Consider the following 24,583-nt stretch of genomic DNA (forward strand, 5'->3'; position numbering starts at 1 on the left):
CTTAATTAAATAATGCTTGAAGCTTATTTTTTTCTTTTTTTTTATAAAGTCGTTTACGTTCTTATGCGAGTAATAATTTTAATAAAAGTGAAAATTAAAAATCTTTTCAAATCTGCAGGATGGTTTGTTGGATGAAACAGTATTTCAAAATGCACAAATAACGCAACAAAGCTTAGAGGAAACTGTGAACAAACTGGAAAATACCATGGAGATGTTAAACAATCGCCTTCATGGTATAATTGCGCGTTTCGGGGAGGATCAAGAGCAAATTAAGCAGAGAATCAACAAAATAGAAAATAGGTTTGTTTCATACGCGTCTAAAATAATATAAAAGTAGTTGTTCCTGCATTTGCGACTTTTAAAATGGCCTAAACAATTGCCTTTTTCAAATGCGAAGCGAAAGAATGTTTTATAGTACAAATATAAAACATACGTATTCCTGGCTTGACTAATACATTAAATCATATTTCAGAGTATTGGAAACCGATGACGAAGATACGGATTCTGATGATGTCACATCACTACAAGCATCTGAGTTAAGGAGCGACGTTGCTAGAGGATGCGAAGCTTCGGGATATAGTGACATAGCCATACCTATGTGTTCTGCCCAGGACGCCTCAATGCTCTTCCTGAGTAATCCACTGCCCGCCCGAGAACGTGGTTACTCACTCAGCGTGGAGCGAACGCCAGGTCTATTTCATTTACAACCACGGAGCAAATCACTCCGAATAAAAAGAAAAGACCATTCACAGTAGGTAAACTGTAGGTTAGACAATAAAATAATCTAAATATACACATTTTTTAACATATATTTTGTTGTGCCTAAAATTTTAATTTTCATTAGGTACTACCTTCAAAATGTAATCTAAACTGCAAAACTAAACACTTGAAAAGGATTTTATAAATTTAAAAAATTATAACAATCAATAAATGTTTTTTTATAATCGTTGGACAATATATCTTAACGCCAAAGAACTTTAAAGTATAGATTATATTCACTGAAAGATGCTAAAAGCTTTGAACTTTAGTCCCGTCCCGCGGTTACTTCTAGTGCATAGCCACTTACTATTCAATCCGTATTAAAACTAGCGCAATAAAAAGTTTTCGTGTTTATTTTAGTTACAATAGTTTCGAAAGCGGATAAAGATTACTTATGAAAATATATTCACTTGTACCTATAACACTATAAAAGACAGAATTTTAGAGAATACGTAGTTCCTTGAATATTGTAAAACTTATTCTAAAGTCACAGATAATTATATTTTTAAATCTAGAGGCATATAGTCGTATTCGTATGACTATAATTGACCGCTTAGCTTTGCTTAGTCTAGCAAAAACGTTTGGCAAGTATGACTAACTTTCCTATCACTGGAATGACTGGAATAATAATATTATAGTAATACTGAAGGTATTGACAGTTCTGGTTTATATAGAACCGACTGTCTATTTGACTTTCTAATATCCGAAGGGGAAACCACCCCAATTATAGGTTAGTGTAGTAACCAAAGTACGTAGTACAAACTGCATGACCCTGTAAGTGGTACCCGGGACCAAAGGCGTGCTTCTGAAGCACGGAAACTTATGTTACTGTTGACAATTGTTCACAAATTAGGTAATTTTTGACAATGACCAATTTTATGAAATCAAGACTTTTTCGTTTAAAAACGAATAATTTTCTTTTTTCTTGCTTAAAACACAAGTCCAAACAGCTTGAAACCCCCTCAAAATGAGTTCAATGGTTCTTATGTGATTAATGCACAATAATCCCAGCGCACAAAATATCCAAACAGAGAGCAAAATTATTCAAACACTGATGTATTGACTCACACGATGTATTTCTGCTATGAAAATAGCATTTATTTATTTTTTTCTTTTTTTTTTTTTTTTATTTCACAATCACAATTTTCTCAAAATGAGAAGATATTATTAAAAATAGTTATTGTACTGTTATTTAGTACTATTACGCAGGTTATATAATGGGACAAGTATTTGAATCCTCACCGGATAAACCTTCCCCATCAAACTGGGGATGGACTGAAAAGGATGGACAATGGAAGAGTTAGATCAGAATAATTGTGCCTGGGTTAATAACAATAAGGGTCATCATTTATATACCCAAAAACAAAGCTAACAGATGCATAGGTCTGTTATCCATGAACACCTTTTGTCCACGTTGGTAACTAGATTTACCTAATCAGTTACGAGAAAATCTTTTTTCTTTGGCTGTATTGTATGTAACTAGTAGTGGAACCAGAATTAAGCAGATTTGTTTTTCTATATTTGTAACTTTTTGTAGGTAATTGTGGAAGCAGTTTTAAACTTTTTGTAGAAACAGTTATTTTTCCATATTTGTTACTTTAACTAACTAGCCTCGCTTTTAGATGCGTCAAATAATTGAAACCTCTCTGTTAGTCACTGGCTATTTGTAATTAAAAATTATAATAAGGACTGACAGTCATAGATGATTGGTGTTGGGTCAAACGTACAATAAATAAATAAGTAATTGAGGTATCGTGAACTTCGGTAGTTATTATTTAATGGAATATGGAGAAAGCTATGGCTATACATATATTTTTTGCCAATTGAAAAGAGGTAGAATGAAGCTCATATACATGTCAGTGACATCGTAACGGATACTGAAGGGGATGATTCAGACCATGATTCTGAGTTAATATAATGTGAAATTTTCCGTCCCAAAATTCATGTCATATTTTGTGTTTTTCTAAATTATTTACAATATACTTTTGCGATGGAAAATTCTACTTAATATTAACAAAGAATAATGAGACATCGTAAAAAATACTGTGGGCGATGATTCTGACCATGATTCTTTTTCCGTTCCATACTTTTGCGACGGAAAATTCCTCTTGATATCAACTCGGAATCATAGCCTGAATCATTCCTCAAAGTTTTCATTACGATGTCACTAACACTCTGTATAATGGACGCGTATACCTTTGACGTAAAACATTGGCAATAAATGTTGACTACCTATGCAACAAATTCAGTTGCAAAGCACAGGCAATTTCAAAAAAACAGGCAGCCGTTGTTAAAGAAACCCCTCACCCAGATTGTCAACAAAATTTTGCCAATTGTCAAATTTCAAAAGCGTTTGAAGACTTTAAACGAATTATTAACCACTATGAACCGATTCAAAAACAATACGAGCAAGTAGTACCACCATAAGGTTCATCATATCCAGATTACGACATCGTATCAACAGTGGCTGCAAGTTATCTTTGATTACTTGTGGCTCTGCCCACCCCATTAGGGATTACGGGCGTGAGTTTATGTATGTTATGTATGTATGTACGAGCAAGTAGTATGTGAACTTATGTTAAGAGGAGCACATTTAATTTTGAAACTGCACACATTCGCCAGTATTAAGAGCGATTTGTACAACAATCAAGCTACATTATCAACGGCCAGAAGATGTAGACATACCCAAAAAGTTCGAGAACTTTTTATTGGCTGACTACGTAGATGATATTAGAATTTTAGTTTTGTTCAATCCTGAAATCAAAAATCAGAATCATTTATTCAACGTAATTATCATCGATAAACTTGTTGAAGGTCAATGTAACATTTTTTAATTTACGTCATTTCGCAAGGTGTAATGGCTGAGGAGAAGAAATGACAAGAAACTGCAACAGCAACACATCTTTTAAAAACCAATGAGGATATACATTACAAGTTATTTAATAACTAGAGGAACACATTCAATACCAGACATTTTTATCATTTAGGTAGTCATTAATCTTATAATAAGCTTTTTTACATAAAGTAAGCTTCACATAAGCTTTAAATTTATTTTCTGACAAATTTAAAATATTATCTGGTATTTTATTGTAAAAACGTATACATAACCCCAAAAAAGATAGACTTGTTACTAAATTGAAACTATTTACTACATGGTACTTTTAAGGTTTATCCACCTCTGTTCAATCAATTATGCAGCACTCAGACAAAAACAAAAAAAATATGCAATCCTATTTCAAAACTTATAACAAAATTCCCTTCCTGGAAACCAACGAAAATTAATGTCAATTTTGAAAAATCTGCTATAATCGCGTATAAAACGCTGCTTCTATCACTTCAGTCGCGAACTTTTTAAAAAAGCAAAATAACTAGAAATCAATTCAACAGATCAGCGGCGACATGTTGCGCGATGTGCAGGCTTAGCCCGATTGCCGTCAAAATATATTAACATTGGTTGCAATTATGCCATGAATAGATCGCCCAAATCTAACCCAACAGAAAAAAATACTTGTAGGTACTTCGATCCTTTTTTTGCTGCAAGATTTTATTAAGATATAGGGGAATTGTTAAGGAGTAATAATCATTTACAAGAATGGCATTCTAGAATAAATTGTTTTGTGGGAAATAAAAACCCATCCCTCGCAAAAATGGGACGTTCTAGTGAAGGAAACAAAAATTAAATCAACAAATTCGCCAGCTAAATGAAGGAAAAACAACAATTATGATGAAATTGACACTGAAATAAATGCATTTATAGAGCAATTAAAAAATAAAGAAATTACTATCGGACATTGTTTGGAGCTTATTGCTGCTTTTATAATTTAAAATCCCTTTCTAAACTCTAGTAGGTATCATTTGTTTGTTTATTATACTTAAATATTTTGTAAAATGTTGATTAATACAGAATGCGTCCAAAGGTCAATAAATGCTTGCTAATGTTTTGTTACGTAATAAGTAATAAATGTTGAAATATAAAATGTTTTAAAAGTGTTTGTATTTCATCTCTCACAACTAGTTACCAAACAACGAAAGAAAATTATTATTTCGTAACTGTTTCGTTACGTAAATGGAAATAATATATTATATAGGTATAGTTCTACGAAAATCGAAAAAGTAGTTCTGCTTCCACAACTAGTTACAAAACAGTGAAATAAAAATCTTCTGTCGTGACTGGTTAGATAAATCTAGTTACCAACGTGGACGGAGGGGGTTTCAGAAGGTTAATGTGTACATCGCCATCTATAGTTTTTTTGGAGAACGTCGCCTGGAAAATTCCTCATTGTACGCTATTTGTTTTGTTTTGTTTTAGAGCTCAAAGGGTGGCAGCACTGTTGTATCCTAAAATTCGTGATAAATGGCTATAAACTGTACTTAAGAGTGTTGTAAACCTTCTGAAATATGAGTTACGAAAAAGATCCGTACCGGTGGATTATTATGAAAATGTATAAAATGTAAAATCGGGAAAAATATTTTGCTGTCCACCTGTGACGGCAAACGCTACTAAAATTGTCAGGCCACTAAGAACTGTTGCTTTATAATTTGATGTACTTATAAATCTATCTCGTCTGAAAATATTTGAGATGCCAAATTTAAGTATTTTGCTGAATATTATTAACAGTATAAGTTGAATTATAATAAAAATAAAATTATTGTTACATGAATGGTAATATTTTAAAGTGTAGTAAAAGTTGATCTACTTTTATTATGGAAAAAATCTCAACAACTGGATACATTTTTTTAATGTAGAAATTATTTTGAAACCGATAGCGTTCGTATATGCTACATTTTTTTTGATTTATAGTTTAATATTAAAAGATGCTGTTTGTAAATAGATATGTATGTATAATATACTTATACTTAGGTACTTACCCCTGTTCGACACCTTTACATTCAGTACCAATCGGTATTTATGTTTAGAAGCAAATATTTTTAGAAATGTTTTAAATATCAGTGTAAATTGTAAATGTACTTATAGATATTTTAGAATACGTTTAGGTATCTTACCATAAAAAAATCATGTGTGTAGATAATATGGTATGGTACGTGATGGTTCAAAATGATGAAATGATGTTACTCAAAATATGTCAAAACTTGGTTTTTGTAAATAAATATTTAAAAAAATGTAATAATGGTTTAATATTTATCCCTTATGATTTTTTGTTTGTACATACATGTTTTATTATTTGATACATCAATGTATTTAACTTGAGATATTACAAGTTACAGCGACAATACATTATTCGAAAAATTTACAGGTAAACTTAAAAGCGTTTTAACATCGAAATCATACGACATTGAACAGTTAAAATACATTTATACAAAGCTAATTTATACTTTGACAACGTTCATATCTAATGGTGCGTACAAACTTTAGCAATAACTAGTTACATTACAGAATATCCTGTAACTACAAGTAGCGTGTACCTACCAGGGATTAGCATCAGCATCCGCAATTGCAAAGCTTCTGCATGGATTTGAATATCTGCATTATCATTTATTGATGCAGATGCAATGTAGGTATCATTCATCAAGCAAAAATGTTATCATCAATAACACGTAGATTTGTAGCGTCACCATAGTCAATAATTTATTTCTACACCCACATAAGGTTGTTTTTATTTTTGGTCCGCATTCGCTTCCACGGATGCCTACAAACCGGCAACCGCAACATCACTGGTAAATACCTAGTGTCGAAACGAACGAGTAGGTACTGCGCAATCTAACTTTAATTAATATTGCTTGTAACGTTACATTTTAACTGTTGAACCTTGTAAGCTGTATAGGTCTTATCAGCAAGAAAGAAGTTTACGATAAAACGTTCCACTGCATACGAGACCCTTATCCTACTTGCTGCACCGTTATCTGCTAACTGTTCGTCTAACACATTTACCCTAGTTACTTATAAACGGAGCCAAATATATTTGAAGCGTTTCACATTTTTCGGGAACATACCACACTTTATCAACAATTCTCTTTTAAATAGAAGTATTAAAATATTCCTGTTCCAATTTCTTCAAAGTGATTACTACTACAGGCCGTCTAAAACCGATTTACACTGTTTTAGGCGGCCTGTGATAATTATGTACTAGTGACACTAGATACATACATCACTTAGTCAGAAAACAGCTTTATAAAAAAAAAAACAATTTACCTAATTATATTGATACATGCCAAATAAAAATTCCGTCTCTCTCTCTCTATATATAAGAGCTGCGCTCTTGTCGGTGGAGTAATCGCCATTCCTCTCGGAAAAATTCCGTAGTCACCACAAAACCAAATACAAGTCCAGAATCCACAATTTTTTGCCGTTGAAACCACTAAAAACCTCTCTCGAAGTTTACTCGTATGTGTGTGTGTATAAAGCAAGTTTTTTAGTTAGTTATTTCTGTTGTCTTTGATCTAAATAAACGTGTTCAAAATTTACATATCTTCTCAAACGAATTGAATTGAATGTACGAACGTGTGCAATTTATTAAAGTTCATACCTAGAAATTTTCAATAATTATTATCACTATGAAACTTTGTATAGATTTTCTATCCTCACACAAACCTAACACTAACTTTCATCCATGTCTCGTTATAATGGACGTAAAGTGAGCTTATTTAGCCTAATGAAGATAAATGAATTGACCTTCGATAAATTCCTTCTTCAAGCGGTGGGATCCTAGCTTCCTTTGATTGATCAGGACAAACAATATGTATAACTGAATTGAATCTTGAGAGATAATTACAATACATGCTCTTGAAATATTATACTATCAATAAAACTGACGCTTACCTATCCTAATATTTATATACATACATAGATCACTACATCAACTTTATATTACAATCAGTAATTTCCATGCTATATCTTAATGCACTCAAAGTGTTAAGATGTAATATGGATATTCTAGTCTTGTTTCCCTCCAGGTTTGGTATACTACATAAAGCATTTTGAATATGGTGCTCCGTTAGATATAAGACTTGGTGAGGCTTCTTCTTTTACGCCAACTGTTGGAACAGAAAATGTTTCTCTGTATTGAATACCGATCAATAAGCGTCCATGCATTAAAGCAATAGTTATTCACCCTCAGGCCAGAACGAGAAGCGAGAGCCGGCGGCGTCGGAGGACGTGACCGCCTCGTGTCGTCTGGTGGGCGAGAAGCTGCTCGAAGGCACATACCCGGGGTTGGGGCTCGGTGAACCACCTGAAAATTGCACGTTTCTCATCATTTTTTATATTTTTTGACCAACTTCAAAAAAGAACGAGGTTATCAATGACCCGTATGTATGTAATATTGTTGGAATAACATAATATTTGTATACCTATGTCGTTAGACTATGTAGGCTTAGTCTATTTCACAAGTGTATGTAGTGTGTAATGTATGTATCTATGTTTCTACACGCACTTCTCAGAAATAACAAATGGTATTACAATAATTCTTTGTATGGAATTCGGTATGTAGAAAAGAGTTACGCTAATTCCAAAACCATTTCTAGATTTCGTTTTAATTAGCTTTATTTTTCTTATCTCTGAAAACAGCCGGATGGTGTTTATTTTAGCAATAAGTAATCGTGTATTTATTTGACCTTCATATGACCTCTAAAAGTTGTCTGTTTACCCAAATTGACGTTGCCAAATGCTATTTATAATAAATAAAATTTAACATAATCTGTGGTCATCACTAGGGTAAGGTGTGCGGTTAACAAACTTAATGAAATAACTTTAATAATAATGAGGATCACTAACCCCCATCATGTTTATTAGAACCATAAAATATACAAACATGGTTAAAGAAATGAAAAATTTACATAATGTTATTTGTATCCATCTTATTGGTCCTGAGGATTCTTAGGCACCGCCCATAGTTTGGGCACATTACCTTAACAAAATGTCAATATTAAAATTTTAATACAAACTAAGCAAAGGCAAAGGTATAATCGTCATCCCGGCTACTTTAGGATATATTTAAAAAAAAATAACAACTGCATGAAAAGCAATTCTACCTATTCAAATTATTTTTTTTATAATATCATAACATTCATTGAAAAATCTCTTTTAAAAAACTCTTAAGCGCCTTTATGTTCATCGATTAATAAATACTTATGCGAAGAATCGTTCAGTCGAAGCAGCGTTTGTCGACATAAAGTTGTTTCGCAACAATCACTTTTCGCACAATTGTTCAGTCGATATTCCATTATTCGGACAATCATTCATTCCCACAATCATTAATCGAACGTAATGTCTCCCGAAATTAAGTTACGCACCCGTATCGTCCAGCTAATGGTCGAGTACAAGTTCCATCGAAATCGGGTTAGAAATTTTCAAGTCATGGTCGAAGAACAATTAAAGAAGACGTAATTCTTATCCCAATAAAAACATTTTCATGTAAAATGTTGCCAAGACGAGATATCATTCACAATATCAAAAAGTTATAAGATCTCATGTAGAGCCAAGCTTGTACGTATTCGGGCTATCTATACAAACCCTAAGTTTACAAACTCTACATGTTAAGACTACTAGATTTATAGTCCATATTGATTGTTCATCATTTCGAAGGTGACATTGTACAAGAAAATTAAAAATACTATTGCTGGTACAAAACCCACTCTAGCTGATGTAAATTACACAAGTAATGACTTCTACAAAAAACATTAAAGCATTCGTAGAAATTCAATTAAGTAGGTACGTATTTGTAATTTTATTTACATGGACTTTATGTCGCCATCTATTGTTATACGAGCTTACAAATACACTAGGACCATAATTAACTCAGTACAGTTTAGTCGCATAGTCGAATTACTCCAGGACTTGACTGTGATACTACCACGGTACACTACTAGATGTCGCTTTTTGTATGTTAATGCAACGCAGTCTACTATACGATAATAATATGTCAAAAATCAAAATATGCAACATCTCTGATTGGTATAAAATTATTTGGTATTAATAAAATGATTAAAGAAATATCCAGTGCTAATAGTAGACAGGATGGTCCAAAAGTTTATCCAATAAAAAACCCATTTGAATTGCCTAACGAAGGTTATAAACTAGAGATTCTAAAACATTCAGGGAGTGCCGGTTGAAGTAGAGGATTGCGTCATTTTCTGGCATGTCCTTAGATGGATTCTATAAATGGATAAATGGATTCAGCATATAACATACTTAATAAAAAGTTTGAATAGGAAAAAAAGACAAGAAGCACAGCAATACTTGATGAAAATGGAAAGATTTTTTAATTCGGAGAGAGAAAATTTTGTACGTGACACTCGAGAAATTAATAGCAGTTGTTGGTCCGTAACCAAGCCACATAAGTCACACTGCCACAACCGGAAAAACCGAGAGGTCACCTATTCAGTGTAAGATATAATCGAACAGGCGGAGCGGCAGCCTCCCAGCTCGCCTTGACCGTGTGTTACTGGCTTCAGCAGTGTCGGTATGGTTTGTTGCGCCGGCGTCAGTGTTTAGTCAGTCTCTTTGTCTGGAGGTAGAGTAATATAGGACAGTTTTCGGTAATTGCTGTTTCTGTTTATAGGAAAATAATCTTACCGAATATTTAACGAAATTGTTACATTTTTTTTGCCATTTATACCTAATGTCAGAAATGTTAAAACGAATAATATTTTAAGATCAAACAAATAAAATGTTTTACAGAAAGTGATTTTTCTCAAAACTGCCCCCTTGCAAGCATACTAGGTGTATTATAGGTTTCTTAAACCAATTAAGTAATATATACAGGTTGTTAGTGACGACGGAAAAAAAACCACTTGATATTTACTCAGAATCGTGGTCTGAATTTACGATGTCATTAACACCCTGTATTATGTACCTAACATACGTAATCCATGTTTATTTATTAAGCATAGCCAATAAGTAAGTATTAAGTAGTGTATAAGTATTATATAAACGAAAATATATTCATTACTAAGTATTTAATATTAAAACTAACAGCTTCGGAGAATTTGTAAATTTACCGGATACATTCGTTAATTTTATTAGAGAGTTAGGTAAAAGTTTTCAAAAGGAAATAAATGTTAGAAGCTCAAAGTACCTAATATTACTTTTGGTGATTACTGGTTCTTAGTGCAGTCCAATTTTACACAAAATAAACGCAAAACGCGGTATAAATCTGCAGTTTTGTTAAGTTGTTTTGACTCTTAAGATAAACCTGTTGTGCTACCTGCGTAATTCCTGAAAAACTGCATAATTTTCGGTCATTTACTGTAAAAGTAAATAAATAGGTTGTAAACATTAACGAAATTTAAAAAAGGAAGTAATTGGAAAGGAAACACGTTTTATTGGTCAAACCACCCAGGTTGATGCGAAACAGTCTTGTTTTTACTTGTATCATTTATTGAAAGGAGATATATAATTAAAAAGATAAGAAAGATTGTAATATTTTATATTACCTTCAGGCCAAAAAGGGAATCTAGACACGGCTGTATCCGACGAGGTGACTATATCGTGGTGTCTACTTGGCGAGAATCCCCCAGAAGACGGTCCATACCCCGGACCAGGGCTTGGAGACCCGTCTGCAATCAAGAACAATATTTGTACTACAATGTGACATAAATGATGTTAGAACCAAATCCGACGACGTGTATTTAGAGTTAAGGAAACTAAATCATTAAGTTTGAGATCAGCTCAAATAATTTAAAGTAGAACGCTAAACATTTTTTCTCGTGACGGGACGACTGTGGTATATATACCTATGTAAAATATAAAATAAGCATCATATAAACAACCATCTCCACGCCGCTTAAAACAAATGAGTAGGTACGTGGAGAAGATATTGTAATAAAATATCAAAGTTCTGTTCAACTCACCCAAAGTCGTAACTCCTATGGGGTTGTAGCTGTTCATCGACATAGACTGTATGGGCTGCAGGGGACTTTGTAGCTGGAATTAAAACAGGCAGGCGATCTCTTAGACAAAGCAGCATTGTTTGATGTATACTCTATAGTATACTATACCGAGCCTTTATTATAAGATAATTGACGAGATTCTGCTATTATAGATTGGCCGACAAACGCCTATTATTGGTATATTATATTTATAACCATGTGCGATATGGTCATAATGGCCTTTTAGAATTTTATATAATAAAAATTCTATTGAACTATTATTAACATAGGTAGGTACCTTTTTTACTATTTAGACGACGGCGGAATATATATTTGTTACACGATAGAATAGATATACTAAACATACAAAGATCGTTCACATTAGAACAGCTATACTGTAACCGATCTACAAAACAAGAGAATGTGAAGAGTACCTAAACATACTTGAGCGAACAAGTATTTCTCTAATTAATTTGCTGTAAGTAAGTATAATTATTATAGCTTATGTATCATGTCCTAAATCTATAATTGTGATACACGACATTTGGTAGCACTACAATAACCTGTTAATCGATTTTAATGCTCCCTATTTCTAAAGTATTATTTCATAACTAGTTAAGTAATCAGAATAATGAAAAACAAAATCTGTTGTAGTAAATCGTCGATTAATACTTAACATTTATCAAATTCATTTTTATACAATAATTTTGAAAATGGTACACAGTACAAAAATATAAACAACTGTTGATACGGAAAATTTATTGAGCATTCAAAGCACCAATTTGCAAGCATGCAGTTTTATTGCGTTGTGATACGCTACTAAAAATTTAATCTGAATTTAATTACAGATATGAAATAAGCCTTACAATGTCTGGATCGCAATAACAGACAATTATTGATTACAATACAATTGAGCACGGAAAAAATGTCTTCAGATAAGCAAAAACAAACTAAAGAAAAAATATTATGGGCTTGTAAGCTTATAAACAAATCAAGACAAGGGTCAATATCAATTTTAAGGGAAGGAACAATAGCAAATATTAGATCTATTGAAAGAAATTCGAGATCAATAAAGGACCCAAACCTATTAATGAGCACCATGACAAATATTAATATGAAATACCCGATCACTTTCAAGGTAGACAAAATAAATACTGAATTAGTACCATCTGAACTTTTTTTAAATACACTTGACAACAGAAGGACTGGTAGGGTTCTGTGCAAAACTGATATGGTTCCTTGGTACATTGATAATATAGATGGGGAGAACAGTAAGGAAGCGTCCATCACTAAGCTTTTTGATTCTAGCTCCAAAAAATATGAAAAAGTGTTCAATTACCAATGGGACACAGTAAATTTCAAAATAGGGAATGTTTCCCTTTCAAGATCATTAATTTCTGTCAACCCCAACACAATAGACATCCGCAAAGAATTTATTAAACCTTCAATCCTCCAAACACTAAATCTAGACAACATGATTGAGTATGTGGATGTTACTGATTATTATTTGAACCAAGTGAGAGACATATTGAGGAACAGCAACTTAGACATAAGGAGTCTCCCCAACATATTAAATTATATAGTAAGCCAGCTGGGAAAAAAAATACAGGTTTTTACCAATTCTTAGGGGGTTAAGCCCTGACTTTGTATATATTTCCCACGCATTGCTATAACCACAGTACAGAGCATCAAATTTATTAGCTGAGTCTTCCAATTTAAAAGGCCAAAACAAAAGTATATAGTTTGATTTGTGCATCAACTTACTATATTACTGCAGAATCAATAATATACTCTATTATCAATTAAGGGAACTTGTGAATTCGTTTACTTTCCATGGATATCCCATCTCTAAAATATTACATTCAACAGATGTAAACATTACACGATTTGTAAAAGGATGTTTGGGAATAGAAATTGTGCCTGTGATTGAAAAACCATCAATAAAATTTTACCCAAAACAAAGTAAGATATTTGAGACAACCCACATGAACAAAGCAGGACTAGAATTCAGAAGATATAACGGAGAAGAAATGGTTTTCTTCAAGAGTACAACATCAAAGGGATTTTTTGTTCATAATGCAGATGCATTGTTGACAATAACAATTAACCGAACCAACCTGAAAAATCTTGCGTTAACTCTCGGGCAAATTGCAGTGTTTATGACAAAAGGATTTGACTATAGTAAAGCAACAAATATGAAATTGATGAGAAACCAAATTGCCAAATTGTTTACTGAAAAATGGTGGTTATTAGTTGGTCTAGAAGAGAGAGTGCTGAGAAATGTAAAAACCGAAACCGAGAGGAGAGAAGGTGATATTGTGATGGGAGCATTGCGATTCTCTGATTCTGTAGAGATAGAATACCCTTAGAGTGAAAGATGTATAATAAAAAATGACGTCCTCATCGGAGAAAATACAGGTCAACCCATATGTTTAGCTCCTTTTGTTGCAGAAATGGTCATTTTGGATTTCAATATTAAGACAAATGATCCCAGGCTGTATCAATATTAAATCCCAAGAGGCAATTAATTAAGGCGATCCAATATAATTTAAATATATTGGGGAATATTAAGTCAAACATTAGGATGAGCCAATTCACATCACCTTTCTACACACAATTGATAAAATATGTACCATTTTCACAACAGGACATAATTTCCGAATTCTTGAAAGGTATTTTGGCATCAAAAATTGTGACTCCAGGGCAAAATGATTTATTTGTTGCCGTATTTTACAACTTTGTATATGGGGGAAAACCGAAAAGTTCAATTATGGCATTGGAAAAAATAGCATTAGCATTTAAATAAGACAGAGGGAATAATTACCATAGCTGCAGATGGAAGCCTTTCCTGCTGGAGTGAAATGATTGTTTCAGTATCAAAAGAAATTAGAAATGAGAATGAATCAGTTAGTGCTTTATTGCCGAGTTTTGCTATAAAAAGAATATATCAATTAAAGAAAGGGATAAGGACAGACTCTATATCATGGTTGAACTCAAATTGTGAAAAATTGGATGAGGTATAAGTATATGGCTTAAACAATATTCCAAACAGCGATGTTTGAAGTGAAGAAAACATCTTCTGTACGTATCCAAAGACTGAATACACTTAAGAGACACATTACTATTGGAATTGAGGAAGACACTAGTAATGAGTTTTCAAGATATTTATTGAAGAGGAGAATAGAAGAAGGATCAGGAAGCAGCGAAAGAAAGAAGCAAAAGATAGAATATGCATCATCAGTAATATCGTAATTTAAGCATTCTTTTATTTCTCATGTCCCTGTATAAAATTGATTTCTTTACCCAATATAAATTAAATGTTCATATTAATAAATTTAAACCGCAGCAAGCATTAGGAAAATTTAAAAATGATGTAAATGTAATCATATTACTAATTTCCTTAACCTAACGTCATAGACATAATCTATCTTTCGAAAGTAGTACCAAGTCAAGTTGGAATCAGGACTTTTTTGCGATGCCGTGTTTATAATAATTGTTATGCTTTATAAGATATTTCTGTTTATAATCCCACCTGCCCCTGTAGCTGATGTGTAGTGAAGGGGTTGACTGGAACTGGAGACGACTGATGAGGCAGAGCGCTGTGAGGCGAGCACCCCGGGGGACTACGACCCATCCCGCCGCAGGCGCTAGCATACCCGAGCCCGCCCGTTGACTGTGCAAGCCACGTACTGAAACATTATTATTCTCTTCATTATTACTAGTATATACAGTACCTATAGCCACGCAAATCAATGCAAAACTACAAATGTTAAAAAAATAAACACTGGCAAAATTAAATATATTTGCCTATCATTCAAAATAATACTTATTGCACTCATCACAAACAAGAAATGGACGTTTACAAGGGTGGACTTAGGAATAATCTATACGAACAGTAGAAACAAATCTACTAAATTAAATTCCAGGAGTAAAAAATAATGTTTTTGGGGTTCAAAATAACAAGCAACGAATTGATCTACAATTCGAGCACTTTCTTAGTAAGAAAATTTAAATTGTTTAATATACAACATAAAACACGCAAGTTGCTAATTTGTACGATTGGTAGATAGGACCTAGTACTTAGACGTAGTTACCTACTATATCCACAAGTCCTAATAAATTATTTAACAAAAAGAAAACACAAAATTACATTGTTCATTTCCATTATTTTCATTGCAAAAATGGGTTGCGTGGAGTTGACATAAAACGAATATACTCCACCTATCATATCCGCCAGCCAATAGCATTTAAACACTACACTGCTGTTTCCACTAATAGATTACGCCTAATAAGAAAAAATGGGAATAGGCACAAGAATTTTAACCAAAACCTTTACAGTTGCGAATCATATATTCAAAAAATAAACTATTTATAATATATTGTACACAACAGACAAAAGTATTAACAAAATTCCGTAACCGTCAGCATATATCAGCTGACGGAATTTTATATATATTTTATTTGAATTTTATATATATAAATAGATAGTTTGAACTGCTAAATGAAAAATATTTTTGATAAATATTTATAATTAAAGGTCTTATCTGTCTCGTAGGTAAGTATGATTGAGACCTTCACAAAATCCAGAAAGTCCATTTTGACATTGATATCTACACCTGCTGATAATAACGAACTGTGACTTGAAAGGCAGTGTCATATATATTATCATCATATATCATACATTTTGTAGGTAAAACACACAATAGGACTGGTTAAAAACAATAGACGTAGAAAAAACTAAAAACAGAAACTACAACGGAAGCGGAAAATAAATCAGAACTGAGAGAACATATCTATAAAACATTAGCGTTTGTTTTGTAAACATAAGAATGAGAAACGTAAATATTTATTATAATCAATTTGTAATAATGTGTCACTGGCTGCTAATTCACGGTCAGAATTATGTAAAATCATGTTTATTTACACATTATATTTTAATTGAATAAAAAAACCAGTTGTAATACCTATATTACTCAGAGAATGCGATACGACTATTTACTCGGAGAGAATACTCAATAGACGTGAATAGATTAAATGAAATACTTACGTATCATATCTTGGATACGAAGGCGGATAGGGCGAACCCGATCCAAAATAATTCCTAGCCCCTAGTGGGAGCGGCTGCATGTGAGGTGGCACGTGCTGGGTGACATGTGCTACGTGGTAACCGTCACCAAACAACGTCTTTGAATACGGAGTGGCTCGGAAAGGCCGCTTCATGCGACGCCGACGCCTGAAGTTTCCGTTCTCGAACATGTCCCCGCATTGTGGATCTAAAACAACACTACACTCACCCAACAATCGAAAAGAGATTCATAACATTTCGCAAGCAAATCGCGTCATGAGAAGTGAGATGAATTATGAGGTGCACCGCACAGCTTTGATTCGCAGGGCAAAATATTTAAATGTCTAATTCTAAATTGTGTGGCCAAATCACTTACCAAGTGTCCAATAATTGCCTTTTCTTTCGCCACCACCTTCCCTAGGTACTTTTATGAAACACTCGTTGAGACTTAAATTATGCCGTATTGAATTTTGCCAGCCTTTCTTATTTTTCTCGAAGAATGGAAATTCCTTAGTGATGTAAGCGTATATTTCACTGAGCGTTGCTCGCTTAGTCTGACTGTTCTGTATGGCCATAGTAATAAGAGCCACGTAAGAATAAGGCGGTTTGGTGAGAGTTTGAGAAGCGGGCGTAGTAGATTGAGGTTTCATTTCTGAAGAGTTTCCAGGGCTGTTTGGAGTTGCAGATTTTGATTTGCTTTTTGTATCATTGCTGTAAAAAATATCAATTATATTTATTCTAATGAGCTTTAAGTACAGTTTAAAAATCAATAGGCAAAATTACACTGACTTAGTAAGAATAAACAGGAAGTTCCAAGGACTCATCAAGGACTCATCATAAAATCATCAAGAAATGAATTCATCACGACGGTGAAGTACACACCTGTTTGAACCGGTATCATCTCTGGATAGCGTAGGCAAGGAGAGGGTTTGATAGACCCGCGATAAATCTTCTTCGCCTTTAACATTTTGGTTAGGTGTATCACCGCCATTATTTTCTTGAACACATATTCTGCTGTCGTACGGTGAACCTAGAAAACCATTAGCAATTTAGCAGAAAAAAAATTGAAACATATTTTACATAGTATTAGGTTAGCAGCTAACTCTTTCACTAATAAGTAGTATTGATTTGAATTTTCTATTTATAATTATTATATTATATTCAATCTTATTTGTTTATTGACATATTGAAACATTGTAATTTTTAAATTACATTATTGTTCATGATGTAAGCATATTTGTTTATAACATTGTATGAAAGATTGTCGACGAAAGAAGAGATTTGATATATTGGAGTAGGGTCAATAAAGATGTCACTAGCGGGATTGTCAAGCAGTTGCACGTAAATGGACTTCAGTAGTCATCTTACAGCGACAATGCGATCAAATTTCCACACGGATTGTGATATTGAGCGTTGCGATGGCAATGTAGCCTCATATAGGTAAAGGTTCTTTTGCTTCATAAAGGGGAATTTTACATCACACCTATCGCTGTAATACAATCACATTCATTCATCAACAAAACAGCAACGAATTAAGACGTAATATGTGTAATTAATTAATTGAATACCTATGGCTAATTTATTGAAAGGCTCTACAATGCCGATAATGTATGTTTTATTTTATTACTAAACAATATCAAGTAATACCTACAAAATGGCAATCCACAAATTCTCATTATAAAAATACTGGTAGCATATGAATGAATCCACGACTATTGTTTCAAATAAAAACCGATATTAATTATATAAAAAGAATATAGGTATTAGACAGTGTCTTAAATACAACTACTTTCAAATAGGTACACAATATTGTATAACATTTCCTTCCAAACATGTTTTTGTTAAAGTATCTAAAGCATACGTTATTGTTATTTTGCTGTTACATTTAACGCTTGCGATTTAGCCAATCACGCGTACGTGCCTCCCGATACGGGTTTCTGAGAATTCGTCTTTTAACGTTGCAAGTACTTTAAGTAAGGTACCTACGTTCTCGTACTAAACAGGCAGCTACCTAACATGATTTACGTATGCTGAATAGTCTAGGTAGTAACTGGAATATTATTCCAGTCGTATGTCAGTTAAGTTCTTAGATTTAAAGGGTGGGTGGATGATAGTGGTGGTTAGATCTTACTTAGGTACCTAGTTGTATAGTAATGTGCTACTCTGACTATTCTATCAACGATTTTATTTACGTAAGTATAATATAATTATGTATATCTTTAAGTATTACAGTGCAAAGGAAGTATTTAAATATGTACCTAATATCCACAGTGGTTAAGTATAAAAATGTATCATATTGCGTATTTGGGAATGTCTCGACATCTCGTGTGTGTGATTCGTGTGAAGTACCAAAGGAACATTTCCCCATTTATGCAGGCTGAAGAATGTGTCTGACAGCCGGCTCGCGCGCATGTAGTGGTATATCGGATTCGAGCGGAGCTGCGAACACCGCAAGGTATTGTGTCGCTTATAGAACAATGCGTCGTATTTATAAAACATTAAAAGCCGGCGTATCGTTCGTGAAATTAATAACAAATAACAATTGTGAAACGTTAGTTCGGGAGCAGTGCGAATTACCCGTGCCGTTAAATAACTGAGCACTGAATATTCAGTATTGTTCAGTCTCACGGCAAAAAGTCTTAATTCTGTTGCTGCATTTTGGATACGCAAATTCTAATTAGCTACATTAAGAATTAAGCAAAACAAAACAGACAATTATGATCACATCTCCTATCTAATGTGATGGACTGACTTAGATATATGGGCGAAAGTCTGTCTCATCATATCCATCTGAGAGTTGCGCCTGACTGTGACTTGGATTTTATTCATCGTTACAAACAGTTCTTTCCGATTTCCGGAAGATATCTCTCTTATCGCTTGGAGGCGGAAACATAATACCTTCCTCTTCGAGTAAAACATCTCGAGGCCATTATTATGAAACACCTAGTTGCCGAAACATATTATTATATCCGTAAAATCAGTTAATTAATTATTGGGATACAGCAAACATGTAAACTAATACCGGTCGTTTATTTATTATTTGACTACTATTTACGTTTTTTTTATATGTTATAATATATACTTCTTGGTATAACTACCTGTAAAGATTGTCATCATGGTTCTATTAGAGCGAGCAGAGACATGGAGCTCTATGCATGGAGAATCAAAAGTTGCAATTTTTATTATTTATTATTGTTATTGCACAATATTCGTATAATTATGTTAGTCTATGTAATAAACACGTGTGCCAAATAATTTCATAGTCCAAGCATTTCTCTGAAAATACTTACAAATCGTATGACAATACTTAATTCTTTTTTTATTGGATAAAGTATTGTCCAGCTTAGGGAATACCTAGTGCAAGTTTCATCGAAATCAGTACAGATTTTTTTAAACTGTTACAACGAAGACTTAAATGTTAATATTATCAGGATGATCATGCGTTTCGACTACAATAGTAAAGGCTCAGAGGTAAGTTAATAGAAGATATTGTAACGGATGAAATGCGAACACAGTGGTCAGGGGCGAAACTAAGCAGGAAATTTGACATCTTTACAGTATTAGTAGGTAATGGTCGGTACTCTTAATTAAATGGTCAAGAATGTGTTGGATATACATTAAACAACGTAATATAAGGCCTGTCATATCCGATAACGTGGGTATCGGGTTACTGTCGTAATAATATTTCAAGTGTCAAGTACCTACTCGTGAATATACTAAAAAAAATCAAACTAAAAATGTAATTTAAAAAAATAAACCAATATATATTTTTTTTTAAGTAAGAATAACATAATTCAATTTAGTGCTATTCATCAGAATGGCCGTGTTAAATAAATACAGAACATGGGTTTGTAAATAGTTAGTTAGCTTTTAATTATATTAATTATTATTAATTAATTAGTAGGTAATTTAGATTTGATTTCGGGGTAGGTATTAATCAACACATTGTTTTAGAAAAATGCTGCTAATATTAAACTTCGACTAAGTACTTCAACTAAATATACCTACACATTTAGATTGTTAATGTTTTAGTTTTCTCTAAGCAAAACGTAAATTTCTATGCGTATTTTTGTTACCAAAAGCAAGTAGAAATACGTATTTTTTTATCAAATCGGCAATGATTTACCAAAATAGTAGCTTTTGACATTACGCGGCCTAACCATGGATCTGTCAAATGGTGGTTCGTTTTAATAATAGCGTCTCCGACAACTTAAGCTAAATAGTAGAACTCGAAACCTGGACGTTACTTAACGCGTCTACTGATAATGGCCGATACCCCACTCGTACAAAAGGTAATTGTTCTCTCAAACAATAAAGTTTAATAACGTAAGGTTCTAGGTAAGGCACACGCATTGTGGACCGAAGTAATACACCCTACGATCGTTGTTATAGTTAGATAACACCATCATACACCTTTTTTCTTAGGTAACTTTACTCTCATTGCTCGTGCAGAGGAGTTTCTCTGACTCATGACTACCAAGATTAAATTGTGTCAAAAACGTATATTCATACGGTATCTATTCTGTTGCGGCATGGGATTATTTACCGTGCGTACAAATTATTTAATGGACATCCTGAGCCAACTTTATAGCACAATAATTTTCAAATTAAGTAATAAAAAAAAATATTATTTATAAAGGATGCCTACAATATAATTTACTTTCATAAGTACAAATCTAATAAAACGTTATTATAGTGATTTGTTAGTTACCTTAGTCAAAGAATCCTTTTTTTTTGACGTGACTTTTTGTAGATTTGCCGCAGATGGCATTTACTACTTGGCCGGACAAATGGTGTGCACTGAAGGCTCTCACCCGGTACAACTACTGTTACCAAAAATGAATGTGCTTTCTCATAAGTATTCTCAGTAGTTGCCATTCCTATTGTAGTACTAGGTTAATTATATGTAAATGAGATCCATGGACTCATTACGTTCTCTATGGTATTAATAATCTTTGTCTTATAAAATGTCAAAAATATAATTTTATTTTCTGAAGAAGAGGTTATGTAAAAATGTGAATTATTTGCTTCGAATGTTGTTTCTTTATTTCAGGTGAATTTAGTTATGTAGTATAGAATAATGTAATTACTTATAAAACAAGTGTATTAATAAAAATCCTTTATTTCAGAGAAACGCAACGTAGTTTTTATTTCACAAGAATATTTCATTGTCTTTAAGAAGACATTATATATATACGTATATACAATACAATTGAATTCTGGTGCGGATTATACGAAGCTTTATTAGAAGGAAAAGGAATAGAAAATTAAAGGAATTAAATATACTTAGGTTTATTTTCATATCAGACTAAAAGACAATTCAGTAATATTTGTATTACATTATTTTGGAACTATCTGGATAGCGACATTTTTCGTGTAATTTGATATTATAGTTCGATCCGCAACCGTCTAAAGCGCACACTTCACCCTCTACGTGGACTCCTCTTCAAGAGCACGAGTATAATATATTTCGTCTTTTATTAATATTACTTACTAATATTTCTAAGGTTCATATAATTTAAGAAAACTAACTCGACTTACTTACTAGATCACCGAAAAAACGAATCATTTATGGAAATTATTGTGAACAGTTCGATATGAAATATCTAACAAGATTTCATAATCAGATGTAAAAGAGTACAACATTATATTACCTACTCAAAGACGTAGCACAAGGTAACCCGGACTTATCGAAGCAGTGGAGACATAGGTACTTAAAAACAAGAATGACGAATCAGTTATATAATTTTATATAATCTATGAGTATGTAGTGTTCCTATAATCGAATTGTAGCTGGTTGCGACAGCATGGGCGCTGAGGGGACGTGACCGCTAAATGACGTCAGATCTGTGCTCCCGCCACCGAGATACCGAGCGATGATGTCGCTGTTCTCTATCTAAGAGATAAGCTATAATACCATTTAATAAGAAGCAGCATAATGTACCTACGTTAATTCTCGCTCGCAATCAGGGAAAAGATACAAGATAGACAATATTTTTAATAAAATAATGAAAATAAGCAAATTGTTTCAAACTTAGATCATCAAAATATGCTGCATATAGATTTGTCATGCTTGAAACTAATCTCTCTCCTGTTTTGTTAAAAAAGTGAAGAATGCATTTTATTTTAAATAATTCAACAAAAACTGGCGATTGGTTAATTAAAAATACATTTGGAAGCAGCTTGTGGTCTAGTGTTAGAGTATTAGGCTCACGATCTGGGAGTCCGGGTTCGAATCCCGATGGGGACATTGTCGAAACTACATTGTGAGACTGTCCTTTGATTGGTAACGATATAGCAGGCTTGAATCACCTGATTGTCCGAAAAAGTAAAATGATTCCGTGCTTCGGAGGGCACGTTAAGCCGATGGTCCAGACTATAAGCCGTAAAAAATACTTCCATCAATGCGCAGTGGACAACGTGGTGGAGGCTCCATACTCTCTCCGGTTAATTGAGGGAAGTAATGGAAAGTATACAGGCTGTTATGTTAACTATGTGCTTTTGGAAGACTTTTTGCATCTAAGTAATGGATATAAGTTATCTAAGTAATCGCGTTATAGGAACTATGACTAAAAATGAATACATTTTGACTGATGTTGAATAACGCATTATCAACGTAATGAATGATAAAGCAATCCGAAATCGTAAATGAATAATCGCTGCACAAGTCAAATCGATTTCTTTCGATGTCTAATCGATTTAGGTGTAAACTGTGCTAAAAGTGCCTCGATGTGGTTTGCACACATTAAAGTCGAGAAAGTACACCTTCTTATTTGTACTAGATTGGTCACGGGCTACTTTACGATCAGAATCGTAGCTAAAGAGTATTGTTTTACAGCGCTGGACCAATATATATCTCTACCTACATGCGCATGAGCGAGCTTACTTGATCTGTAACACACTGATGTCACACTACAACAGAATGCTGTGATTATAATGTAAACATAGAATGTACCACCAGAGCTCGTGGATTTTAATGCAATGACGAATTGATTATGTAACGTTTCTAGAAATTAGTCCCTTACATTGGTTACTGTTCTAAGGTTAGTGTATTAATACGATACGAAATGATATTGAAACATAAAGATAATCTTTTTAGACGGCACACACATATACATTGTTTTAAGTATACGCGGTTATTATCATAATTAAAGCACATAATAACGGGTTCTTACCGCGTTTAAATGGGGAGTCTCATATCCCCATTTAGACGCGGCACACACATAGTATTTTCTTTTGAATTAGGTACTTCAATATTTTCTCATATACTCTGAATAAAAGTCAAACATAAACCGAATTCTACTTAAACAATAGATACAATAAAATGATCGATAGATAGTAGCTGTTCATCGTGTCGGAAAAAAAAATATACGCACTACATTTTTTCCTGCATTAAGGTGCGCCAAAAAATTTACAAGGAATAAATATAGTTCACCGATAAGTACAGCGATTTTCAGATAAGTTGGTATGCCGATGGCACGCCACAATGAATTAACCTATTACTGGTAGAAACTGCCACTGAAAATACCTTTCATCATCCTTTCAAATAATGAATGGTTATTACAGTAGGTAAGTAATTAAGTAGGTAGCTGATGATTTACCTGTTGTTACCTCGGCGGAAACTCAAAATTAAATGTTAAAATTTAATTTAGGATTTAGTAAGATATACTGATAGGGGCTTAGCTCATGGTGACCCCATGTCTCTGCTTATTTTTAATATATTATGAAATCTGCAAAACTATAATTTAAAAAAAAAAATATTAAACTATAAGAATAGATAGGTCTGGAGATTTCATCTCTAAAATCAAAAGTTTGTAAATTTTTTAGAGGCAGGAGACATCCTAATGTTTCTATAAATGCTAAAAATATTCCGCACAGATGGTAGATAACTTTAAAAACTTAGGTTTATGGTTGGTTGGTCTGCGTTTCGGT

General features: G+C 33.2%; 2 protein-coding genes across 7 annotated transcripts in view; one reads left to right on the top strand and one right to left on the bottom strand.

The window, feature by feature from the left end:
* Nucleotides 1–5,971, top strand: part of LOC126380683 (cyclic nucleotide-gated cation channel subunit A-like) — a 96,797-nt gene extending 90,826 nt beyond the window's left edge. For all 3 annotated transcript variants that reach the window (XM_050030246.1, XM_050030245.1, XM_050030247.1), the window contains 2 exons: nucleotides 119–300; nucleotides 473–5,971. In XM_050030246.1, coding sequence (XP_049886203.1) covers nucleotides 119–300; nucleotides 473–755 — 465 coding nt within the window. In that variant the 3' untranslated portion in view covers nucleotides 756–5,971. The remainder of the gene's footprint in view (nucleotides 1–118; nucleotides 301–472) is intronic.
* The window catches only part of LOC126380690 (forkhead box protein L2-like), a 48,273-nt gene continuing 29,540 nt past the window's right edge, over nucleotides 5,851–24,583 (bottom strand). For all 4 annotated transcript variants that reach the window (XM_050030266.1, XM_050030267.1, XM_050030265.1 and 1 more), the window contains 8 exons: nucleotides 17,534–17,681; nucleotides 17,028–17,362; nucleotides 16,634–16,859; nucleotides 15,119–15,275; nucleotides 11,569–11,641; nucleotides 11,152–11,274; nucleotides 7,830–7,949; nucleotides 5,851–7,752 (listed from right to left, as the gene is read on the bottom strand). In XM_050030266.1, coding sequence (XP_049886223.1) covers nucleotides 7,682–7,752; nucleotides 7,830–7,949; nucleotides 11,152–11,274; nucleotides 11,569–11,641; nucleotides 15,119–15,275; nucleotides 16,634–16,859; nucleotides 17,028–17,362; nucleotides 17,534–17,681 — 1,253 coding nt within the window. In that variant the 3' untranslated portion in view covers nucleotides 5,851–7,681. The remainder of the gene's footprint in view (nucleotides 7,753–7,829; nucleotides 7,950–11,151; nucleotides 11,275–11,568; nucleotides 11,642–15,118; nucleotides 15,276–16,633; nucleotides 16,860–17,027; nucleotides 17,363–17,533; nucleotides 17,682–24,583) is intronic.

The sequence above is a fragment of the Pectinophora gossypiella genome, chromosome Z (assembly GCF_024362695.1).
Source record: "Pectinophora gossypiella chromosome Z, ilPecGoss1.1, whole genome shotgun sequence".
Classification (NCBI taxonomy): domain Eukaryota; kingdom Metazoa; phylum Arthropoda; class Insecta; order Lepidoptera; family Gelechiidae; genus Pectinophora; species Pectinophora gossypiella.